The sequence below is a fragment of the Hordeum vulgare genome, chromosome 2H (genome assembly GCF_904849725.1).
Source record: "Hordeum vulgare subsp. vulgare chromosome 2H, MorexV3_pseudomolecules_assembly, whole genome shotgun sequence".
NCBI lineage: Eukaryota > Viridiplantae > Streptophyta > Magnoliopsida > Poales > Poaceae > Hordeum > Hordeum vulgare.
Window position 1 is genome coordinate 548,699,888 of NC_058519.1, and position 11,923 is coordinate 548,711,810.

At 45.9% G+C, this 11,923-nt stretch overlaps 1 protein-coding gene across 1 annotated transcript; it reads left to right on the plus strand.

Moving 5' to 3' along the window:
* The first annotated feature begins 10,189 nt into the window (after positions 1–10,189).
* On the plus strand, positions 10,190–11,923 carry LOC123427164 (protein WHAT'S THIS FACTOR 1, chloroplastic). Its single transcript, XM_045111137.1, has 2 exons — positions 10,190–11,634; positions 11,801–11,923. The coding sequence occupies exon 1, from the start codon at positions 10,243–10,245 to the stop codon at positions 11,497–11,499; it is 1,257 nt and encodes a 418-aa protein (XP_044967072.1). The 5' UTR covers positions 10,190–10,242; the 3' UTR covers positions 11,500–11,634; positions 11,801–11,923.

The window sequence follows — 11,923 nt, forward strand, 5'->3', positions numbered from 1 at the left end:
ACGTCATCAGAAACTATGATCTCTAAGTTGTCATTGCAAACATGTTTCTCTCACAACAAAGCTGAATCAGGAACGATGAGCTAGTCATATTTACAAAAACAAAATAGATCGAGTTCATACCAGCTTTTCCAGGCTCCGTCACTTCATCATATATCGTCATTATTGCCTTTCACTTGCACGACCGAATGATGTGAACAATAATAAGAGTGCTCGTGCATTAGACTAAGCTGGAATCTGCAAGCAAACACAAAGGAGAAGACAAAGTAATATGACTCTTTGACAGATAAACAGATATGCATGTGAGAGCCACTAAACATTGTAACCATGGTCTTCTACCTTGACCCAAAGAAAAAGAAAACTATTTACACGGGAAAGCTACAAACAAGCAAAAGAAGAACAAAAAAATCTTTTTGGGTTTTTCTCAAACTAGACAAACACACGAAAAGAAAACGAGAAGAAAAAAAGAAAAAAAAAACTAGCATGGATGATACAGTGGCAAAGTGTGAACACTGACTAACAAAGCGAAAGTGTAAGCAAGAATATAAAGTCGGTGAGAAACACGTACTCCCCCAAGCTTAGGCTTTTGGCCTAAGTTGGTCTACTCCCATGGATGGTCCGGGCGATACCCAAAATCATAATTGGGGTTGTACGGGAGCGCTGCAGCCACTACCTGAATAGCTGCCTCACGGAGGTGAACAGCCTTTGCCTCCCTCTCATACTCCTCTGCCTCTCCTCTGGTTATGTAATATCTCCGTTTTACCTGAAAGTCAAAGAAGGCACGAGCAGGAAGGGTAATATGGAAAACACATTGCCGGTTAAATATTAACCAGTATAGGAGGGATTCATCATCCCTCTCAAGGAACTGATAGCGTGTCAAAGCGGCACGATCAAGGAAAGTTGTATGGAGCGGGGGATCTCCTTCGCGGATGGGTACTCCAAGAAAATTTGCTATGCGAGTGGCATAGATCCCACCAAAGAAATCCCCTTCATTAGCATTATTATTCAGCCTCCTTGCTATTATAGCTCCCATGTTGAAACTTCTATCACCCGTTACTGCGCTCTTAACAATACTAAGGTCAGGTGCGCAGAGGTGACAATGCTCGATCTTGCCGTTAATGCATCTACCTATGAGAGGGCAAAGTAATGCAAGGCAGGAAAATGAATGCTCCCCATGGTAGCCTACGTAATATCTCTAGTTTCTCCGACACTTATACCAGAGAAAAAATCTCTAACCGAAGATTTAGGAGGATCATTGAGACTACACCAAACAGGTATCTTGCAAATTCTATTGAAATCCTCTAAATCCATGGTATACGATTTGTCATAGAGATCAAATAGTACGGATGTGTCACGGCCAGCTGAAAATTTGAATCTACGAACAAAAGAGGCAGTGAGAGTAGTATAATGTTCACATTTATCGGAGATGAATTCTTCGAGTCTGACATTGTGAACAAGTGTATCAAACTCGTCTTTGAAACCTGCCTCAATCATGAATTCATCAGAAGGCCATTCACATGGTTGTACCTGTGCGTTCCTCTGTAGGTAAGGATCGGTCTCCCGAATCGCCAGACGGGGACCTCTCTTGCTTGAGGAACCACCATGATAATTTCTCTTGAACATCTTCCTTTTCTGAAATTTTTAGTAACTCAAAGGAAAAGTGAACAAGGCTCAACTAAACTCGTAGCAACTACTCTGACAAATGCCTAGAGGCCATATCACGCATCAAAACTACTTGGGACCAGCTAAAATTAGCATGCAAAGCTCAAGAACAGGGTCACCGAGGCAGCAAAAATATGCGACGTATAAGGCACTAGAGCAAAAACTAATTGGACCAATGGAGGAGTCACATACCAAGGAGCAATTTCCCCAAAATAGTTTGGTGAATGGGGCTTTGCACAAGGAGATCGAAAATCGCAGCAAGAAGAGCAAGAACACGGGTTTGAGCTGCAAAACGATTTTTTCTGGAGGTAGGAGAAGGAGATGGGAGCTGGAATAAGTGGAGGGGGACACATGGGCCCCACAAGCCTGGTAGGCGTGGCTAGGGGGGTGCCCGCGCCTCCTGGGCTTGTGGCCCACTAGTGCATCCCCCTGACTAGCTCTCCGTCTCAGAATTTTTTGAAATTTCCAGAAAAAATCATACTTGATTTTCACGGCATTCGGAGAACTTTTATTTTTGGGGTACTTTTCTACGGGACGCAAAAACAGAAAACAGGGAAAACTAAAGCTAAATCTATCATTTTTCTTCTAAGCAACTGAAGGTGAAAGCTTGGAACAGAGGTTTGTGACTCCTCGATTCATCCATCTCATGGTCATCGAAAGAAATCCGTCAATGAGGTTGATCAAGTCTCCTTGACAGACTTTTTCGAATCGCAAAAGAAGACGGAGAATTTTCGAATAGTCACTAGGTTACCTCAATGGGGATGTGCATATCCCCAACAAGCAAATCATACTTCATCTTGACAATAGGTATAGGGCATTCAAAGCTCCCAATAAGAATCGATGAAGTTTTTTCGATAGCATTGAGGCAATGTACTCGATATTGTTTCTTCGGAAAGTGCACCGTATGCTCATTACCATTGACATGGAAAGTGACATTGCCTTTGTTGCAATCTATAACAGCCCCTGCGGTGTTTAGAAAGGGTCTTCCAAGGATGACTGCCATGGCATCATCCTCGGGAATATCCAGAATAACAAAGTCCGTTAAGATAGTAACGTTAGCAACCACAACAGGCACTTCCTCGCAAATGCCGATAGGGAAAGCAGTTGATTCGTCGGCCATTTGCAGAGAGATTTCAGTGGGTGTCAACTTATTCAGTTCAAGCCTACGATAAAGAGAAAGAGGCATAACACTAACACCGGCTCCAAGATCGCATAAAGCAGTTCTAACGTAGTTGCCTTTAATGGAGCAAGGTATAGTGGGCACTCCGGGATCACCTAGTTTCTTAGGAGTTCCACCCTTGAAGGTGTAATTAGCGAGCATGGTGGAAATCTCAACCTCAGGTATCCTCCTCTTATTAGTCACAATATCCTTCATGTACTTAGCATACGGAGACATTTTGAGCATATCTGTCAAACGCATTTGCAGAAAGACAGGTCTAATCATTTCAACAAATCGCTCAAAATCCTCATCATCCTTTTTCTTGGATGGTTTGGGAGGAAAGGGCATGGGTTTCTGAACCCATGGTTCCCTTTCTTTACCATGCTTCCTAGCAATGAAGTCGTTCTTATCGTATCTCCTATTCTTAGGTTGTGGGTTATCAAGATCAACAGGTTCAATCTTCGCTTTATCATTGCTAGGTTGAGCGTCAACATGAAAATCACTATCGATATTATCATTAGGCTCATGTTCATCACCAGATTGTGTTTCGGCATCAGAAACAGAGACATCGTTTGGATTCTCGGGTGTAACAGCAACAGGGTTGCTAGCATGCAAGTTCCTACCATCTTTCTTCTTCTTCCTAGGATGACTAGGTGCATCAGTGCTAACTCCTTGAGAATCTTGTTCAATTCTCTTAGGATGACCCTCAGTTCTTGGGTCATTCTACCGCCTCTAGTGACGACTCTGACAGAATTGTCATTCAACTCATTGAGCAAGTCATTTTGAGCCTTAAGTACTTGTTCTACCTGAGTAGTAACCATAGAGGCATGTTTACTCAGAAGGTTAAGATCATTGACTTTTCTGTCCACACAAGCACTTAAATGACTAAGCATACGAGCATTCTGTTCCAATTGTCTGCTAACATAATCATTGAAACTTTGTTGTTTGGCAACAAAGTTATCAAATTCATCTAGGCATAAGCTAGCAGGTTTATCAAAAGGAATATCACTCTCATTGAATCTACGAAGAGAATTTACCTCTACTACCTGTATCGGGTTATCAAGACCATGGATCTCTTCGATAGGTGGTAGATTTTTGACATCTTCAGCTTTAATGCCTCTCTCTTTCATAGATTTCTTAGCTTCTTGCATATCTTCAGGACTGAGGAATAGTATACCTCTTTTCTTAGGAGTTGGCTTTGGATGTGGTTCGGGAATAGTCCAAGCGTTCTCATTGCACAAGATATTATTCAATAGGATCTCAGCTTGTTCTACAGTTCGTTCCCTAAAAACACAACCAACACAACTATCTAGGTGGTCTCTAGAAGCATCGGTAAGTCCATTATAGAGATATCAAGTATTTCATTCTTCTCAAGAGGGTGATCAGGCAAAGCATTCAGTAGCTGGACGAGCCTCCCCCAAGCTTGTGGGAGACTCTCTTCTTCAACTTGCGCAAAGTTGTATATTTCCTGCAAGGCAGCTTGCTTCTTATGGGCGGGGAAATATTTTTTAGAGAAGTAGTAGATCATATCCTGAGGGCTACACACACAACCAGGAGCAAGAGAAGTGAACCAAGTCTTAGCATCATCCTTTAGCGAGAAAGGAAACAACTTAAAGATAAAGTACTGGCGGATCTTTTCCTCACTAGTGAATAGGGTGGCTATATCGTGCAGTTTGGTAAGATGGGCTACAACCGTTTCAGACTCATAACCATGAAAAGGATCAGATTCGACCAGAGTGATTAACTCAGGGTCGACAGAGAATTCATAATCCTTATCGGTCACAAAGATAGGCAAAGTAGCAAACTTCGGGTCGTATTTCATCCTAGCGTTCAAAGATTTTTCTTTCCACTTGTGCAGTAATTTCTCAACATCATAGCTATCCTTACAAGCAAGAAAGTCATCAGCTATCTCTCCCTCCATAACATAACCCTCAGGCTTATCAGGCAATTCATATCTAGGAGAGCTAGTTCTAACAGGCAAAATAGCAGGTTCTGCTTCAATAGTATCATCAGTTTCAGAAGTATCATCACATCTAGCAGCAACTCTAGCTATTTGTGCATCAAGGAATGCACCTAGTGGCAAAGCAGTATCAAGCATAGCATCATCACAAGCATCATGGACAGCAGAAGTAGCATCATCAAGCACATGCGACATATCAAGATTTCTAGCAGGAGGTGGTGTCGCAAACTTACTCATAACTGAAGGTGAATCAAGTGCAGAGCTAGATGGCAGTTCCTTACCTGTCCTCATAGTTGAGGGCGAGACTTTGGTTTTTTGGATCCTTCAGATTCCTCATAGTGATCAACAGACATAAATCCCAAGTGACTCGGAGAATATAGCTATGCCTCCCCGGCAACGGCGCCAGAAAATAGTCTTGATAACCCACAAGTATAGTGGATCGCAACAGTTTTCGACGATAGAGTATTCAACCCAAATTTATTGATTTGACACAAGGGGAAGCCAAAGAATATTCTCAAGTATTAGCAGTTGAGTTGTCAATTCAACCACACCTGAAAGACTTAGTATCTGCAGAAAAGTATCAGTAGCAGAGTAGTGTGATAGAAACAGTAGCAACAGTAACCAGTAGTAGCAAAGCGACAGCAGTAGCAGCAAAGTAACAGTAGCAGCAGTAACAGCAGTAGCGACAGAGTAATAGTAGCAACAGTGACAGTAGTAGCGGCAAAGTAACGTAGCAAGGACCAGTAGGAAAAACTCGTAGGAATTGGATCGGTGATGGATGATTATGCCGGATGGTATTCATCATGCAACAGTTATAACACGGAGAGATATGTAACTAGCTCCAGTTCGTCAATGTAATGTAGGCATGTATTCCGTATGTAGTCATACATCCTTAGGGAAAAGAACTTGCATGACATCTATTGTCCATCCCTCCCGTGGCAGCGGGGTCCTAATGGAAACTACGGGATATTAAGGTTCTCCTTTTAATAAAGAACGGAACCAACGCATTAACACTTAGTGAATACATGAACTCCTCATACTATGGTCATCTCCGGGAGTGGTTCCGGCTATTGTCACTCCGGGGTTGCCGGGTCATAACACATAGTAGGTGACTACAACTTGCAAGATAGGATCAAGAACACACATATATTGACGAGAACATAATAGGTTCAGATCTGAAATCATGGCACTCGGGCCCTAGTGACAAGCATTAAGCATGACAAAGTAGTAGCAACATCAATCTCAGAACATAGTGGATACTAGGGATCAATCCCCGTCAAAACTAACTCGATTACATGATAGATCTCATCCAACCCATCACCGTCCAACAAGCCTACGATGAGATTACTCACGAACGGTGAAGAGCATCATGGAATTGGCGATGAAGGAAGGTTGGTGATAACGATGGCGACGATCTCCCCTCTCCGGAGCCCAGAACGGACTCCAGATCTGCCCTCCAGAGGAAGAACAGGTGGTGGCGCCGCCTCCGTATCGTAAAACGCGATGAACTCTCCTCCTTGATTTTTTTTCCGGACGAAAGGGACTAAATAGAGCTGAGATTGGAGGCGGTGGAACAACGTGGGCCCCACAAGCCTGCCAGGCGCGGCAGGGGGGCCCGTGCCTCGTGGGCTTGTGGGCTCTCAGCTCCACCCCTCCGGTTGATTCTTGTGCCAGTATTTTTCATATATTCCACAAAAAATCCCCGTGAATTTCCAGGTCATTCCGAGAACTTTTATTTCTGCGCAAAAACAACACCATGACAATTCTGCTGAAAACAGCGTTAGTCTGGGTTAGTTCCATTCAAATCATGCAAATTAGAGTCCAAAACAAGGGCAAAAGAGTTTGGAAAAGTAGATACGGCGGAGACGTATCAATACCGACGATCGAATCTCGGGCAAGTAACATATCGAAGGACAAAGGAAATAGTATACGGGATTATATGAATCCTTGACATAGAGGTTCAATCGATAGAGATCTTCGTAGAATATGTAGGAGCCAATATGGACATCCAGGTCCCGCTGTTGGTTATTGACAGGGGAGTGTCTCAGGTCATGTCTGCATAGTTCTCGAACCCGCAGGGTCTGCAAACTTAAGGTTCGGTGACGTTTCGGTATAGTTGAGTTATAGGTGTTGGTGACCAAAGGTTGTTCGGAGTCCCGGATGAGATCACAGACGTCATGAGGGTTTCCGGAATGGTCCGGAAACGAAGATTGATATATATGATTGTTTCATTTGGCCTCCGGAAAGATTTCGGGCATTACCGGCAGTGTACCGGGAGTGACGAATGGGTTCCGGGTTTTTACCGGCAGGGGCCCACCCACCCGGGAGTGAACCTAAAAGCCCAAGGGTGGCACGCCAGTCCTTAGTGGGCTGGTGAGGCCAGCCCAGGTGGGCTATTTCGGCCAAGAGGAAAAAAATCAAGGAGAAAAAAAAGAGGAGGTGGGAAAGAAGGAAGGGACTCCCGTATTTGAGGCCATGTCTGTACATGCTAGGCTCGTCGAGTCAACCTAAGTGTTTTGCGTGTGTAAACTGGCTTACACCCATTGTATGCGAACGTTAGAATCTATCACACCTGATCATCACGCGGTGCTTCGATACAACGATCCATTGCAACGGTGCACACTTAGGGGAATACTTTCTCGAAATTTTATGAGGGGTCATCTTATTAAGCTACCGTCGTTCTAAGCAATAACATGATAAACATCACATGCAATCATATAGTGACATGATATGGCCATTATCATCTAGGTGGGCCTAGGCCCCCTCTTGCGCTAGGGTTTGCCCCCTTCCTCCCTTTGCCATGCCTTGGGCCTAGGTCAGAGGCGCACCAACCTACTCTGGGCTGGTTCCCTTCCACCTTTTGGCCCATGTCACCTTTTGGGGCAGGTGGCCCCTCCCGGTGGACCCCCGGAACCTTTCCAGTGGTCCCGGTACACTAGCAGTGATGCCCAAAACACTTTCGGTGTCCAAAACTCTTCATCCTATATACCATTCTTTACCTCCGAATCATTCTGGAGCTCCTCGTGACGTCTGGGATATCATCCGGGACTCCAAACAACCTTCGGTAACCACATACACTATTTCCCTATAACCCTAGCGTCATCGAACCTTAAGTGTGTAGACCCTACGGGTTCGGGAAGCATGCAGACATGACCGAGACACCTCTCCGGCCAATAACCAACAGCGGAGTTTGGATATCCATGTTGGCTCCCACACGTTCCACGATGATCTCATCGGATGAACCACGATGACAAGGATTCAATCAATCCCGTATGCAATTCCCTTTGTCTATCAGTATGATACTTGCGTGAGATTCGATCGTCGGTATCCCTATACCTTGTTCAATCTCGTTACCGGTAAGTCTCTTTACTCGTTCCATAGCACATCATCCCGTGACTAACTCCTTAGTCACGTTGAGCTCATTATGATGATGTTCTATCGAGTGGGCCTAGAGATAACTCTCTGTCACACAGAGTGACAAATCCCGGTCTCGATTCGTACCAACTCAACACACACTTTCGGAGATACCCGTAGTGCATCTTTATAGTCACCCAGTTACGCTGTGACGTTTGATACACCCAAAGCACTTCTACGATATCCGGGAGTTGCACAATCTCACGGTCCAAGGAAATGATACTTGACATTAGAAAAGCTTTAGCAGACGAACAACACGATCTAGTGCTATGCTTAGGATTGGGCCTTGTCCATCACATCATTCTCCTAATGATGTGATCCCGTTATCAACGACATCCAATGTCCATGACCAGGAAACCATGATCATCTGTTGATCAACGAGCTAGCCAACTAGAGGCTTACTAGGGACATATTGTGATCTATATATTCACACATGTATTACTGTTTCCGTTTAATACAATTTTAGCATGAACAATAGAAAATTATCATGAACAAGGAAATATGATAATAACTACTTTATTATTGCCTCTAGGGCATATTTCCAACAGTTTGCCCCCCATTGTTTACCTTCTTCAAGCTTGCTAACTCTAAATCCCTCCAATGGTTCTTGATAGTTCTTGAGGGAAAAGAGAGAGGAGATCTAGATCTACGTTTCCACCAATCACTTTCTCCTCCATGTGAGGGGAACCCCTTGGATATAGATTTTGGAGTTCTTTGTAAGCTCCTTGTTCTTCCTATCATATTCCTTTATAGCTTTTGTTGTTTGTGGAGGGATTTGAGTGTGAGGGACTTGACCACTTTGTGTGTTCTTGCCAGTGCATTAGTTGCATCGGTTTGAGTTCTACTTGGGTGTTTGGTACCCTAGAGCTTGTTCATCTTGCTCTAGCACCCGCTCTAATCGCTCAAGTTGCTCCAGCGTCGGTGTTAGAGTGGGCGCTGGAGCAACATCGTCTGGTGTTGGGTCAGAGCGACGGTAAGCGCACGCGCCAGGAGGCCCTCGCGGCCATGGCCACAACGAACCCGAACTTTGCCGCACAATAGCGTGCCATCTACGATGCCATCTGCGTTGAAGCCGCCGCTCGCCAAGAAGCGACCGCCGCAGAGGCGCGATCGTAGACGATAACAGAGGAGAACAATGGAAACTACGCCTCCTACGCGCCGCCGACGAACCATCAGGCTTCGTGATGGGACAACGACACCCAAGGCGCCATCATTTCCCTCATGGACCTCACGTCCAGCAGCGACATATAGCGCGCAGACTCCTTCGAGAATGAGTAGGGCACGGGAGGTGACATGACCTGGTGTCCCGTGTGGGCCAGTCCGTATCCCGTGTTCTACTCTTCCTCGTAGGAGACCGCACCTTCACTGCATCGGTCTTATCGCTCGTGTTCATGGAGACGACAGATGGAGGACGAAGACTTGGACGCCGGGTGCTGTCGCGTAGGATAGGTTTAGGGGCGGCTCTTTTTTTGTTCTTGATGTTCAAAATGCAATGAAATCCGTCATGTTTGTATGAAATCCATCATGTTTGTATGAAATCCGATCGTGTTTGCATGAATTTCGTGTAGTTTATTCGAGTTGTTGTCAAAATGTATGCGACTAGCGTTGGATGTCGTCCCCGCATCCGTGTCGCGGACTGGTTTCCCTCTCTGCAAACGGATGGGGGACCAGTCCACGATATGGATGCGGAAAAAAATTACGAGTTATCGTTGGAGATGCCCTAGCATTAAATTTTGTACTTGAGACAATTATTTTAGAACGTTCTACAAGATTTTATTTGCACCAAGCGCATTTGATTGCATCATAATGAAAATGAATGATATTCAGTAAGAGGCTTGAGTGGATGTAATTTTTCCTCTTCTAGGAATTCTAATCCTCCTAAATTGCTACAAAAATCCTTTAAACCAGTTCCGCTGAAGATGGCTCGAACACGCACTTGTGAAGTCCATAAACTTGGCAGGGAAGCGTATTTCTGGTTTAGAAATCAGTTCCTCACTCTCTCGGTCTCTCCTACCTTCCCGCACGAAACCACCGTGAACCCCCACGACAAATGCTCCTCCGGGCGGCGGCCGCCGCCGCCCACCGCCTCCGCTTCATCCCTCCGGTCCGCCGCATATCTTCCTTGAAGGTCCCGTGGCGCCGTGACGCGGCCCTAGACGCGTCCATCGACCGCGACCGGCGCTTCCGCCAAGCGTCCCGCCTCGTCCGCGAGGTGCTCCTCTCCCCCGGCCGCCGCCTCCTCCTCCGCTACCTTTCCAAGCGCCGCCAACGCATCCGCCTCCCTGTCCACGTCACAACCTTCCTCCGCCGGTACCCCAGGCTCCTCTCCGTTTCCCCTCCGCCCGACCCCGTCGCCTCCCCGTCCCCGCAGCTCGCCTCCTTCCTCGAATTCGCATCCCGCCTCCAGGCCACCCACTCCCCGCTCCTCGCCTCCAGGCTCGCCAAGCTCCTCATGATGTCCTCCACGCGCGCGCTGCCGGTCGCAAAGATTGCTGCCGCCAAGCGCGACTTCGGCCTCCCGGACGACTTCTTGGTCTCGCTGGTCCCGAGGCACCCCGATCTCTTCCGCCTCGTCGGCGACCCAGGGCCCGACGCGTCCGGCGATGCGTTTCTGGAGCTTGCCTCTTGGGATGACCAGCTCGCAAAATCGGCGATTGAATTGAGGGCGGACAGGGAGGCCGATGTTGTTGGCATACGGCCGAGACCGAATTTCACAGTCAAATTGCCAAAGGGGTTCTACCTCAAGAAGGAGATGAGGGAGTGGGTGAGGGATTGGCTTGAGCTGCCGTATGTGTCACCATATGCTGACACTTTCGGGCTTCACCCGGCATCACCAGAGGCAGAGAAGAGGTTGATTGGTGTTTTACATGAGGTGTTGTCCTTATCAGTGGAAAGGAGGATGGCGATACCAATTATAGGGAAGTTCTGTGATGAGTTCAGGCTATCGAATGCGTTTTCTAATGCCTTCACGAGACACCCAGGGATATTCTACGTTTCATTGAAGGGTGGCATTAAGACGGTGATATTGAGGGAGGCTTATGACGAAAATGGAGAGCTTGTGGATAGGGATCCTATGATTGAGTTGAAGGAGAGGTTTGTGGCAATCATGGATGAGGGCCATAAAAAGTATTTGGAGGAGTTGAGGAGGAGGAATGAGATGCTGCAGAAAGAGAGGGCTAATGCAATTCACAGGGATGTCAAAGTTGACACAAATATTGAGGAGGGAGATATGGAGGGATCAGAGGAAGATGAAGATGAAGTATATGATTATGCACAAGTAGAATCAGAAGGAAGAGAGCCATTGTGAGTGGTGGTTGTGATATTCATTATGCTTCTATGATAATGTGACCTAAAGAATAGTGGCAGCAAGGAGATTGGTTGTTTTGACAGATTCGAATGTGATCATTAGGCAGCTAGTAAGAAGATGTGGCTTAGTTAGCAGGTAATAAATAATACAAGGTTAATCTCCAACCACTTTGTTTTTCAAATGATGCTGAAATGTAGGTTTATCTTCCTTTTCTGTAAGAGCTATGTGGTGAGAGGGTTTTCAATGATTTACCACTTAAGTCTTCAGTCAGTAGTTTTCAGGAGATCCATTTTTGTGACAGCTTAACTCATCTTGTGGACTTGGAGGACACTGATGGCTTCTGTTTTGGAGCCATAGGGAACATTCTGATCCAAGTATATTCTTTGTAAGCCGGCAGCTGAAAACTTTCTTTCTTGTTGCACTA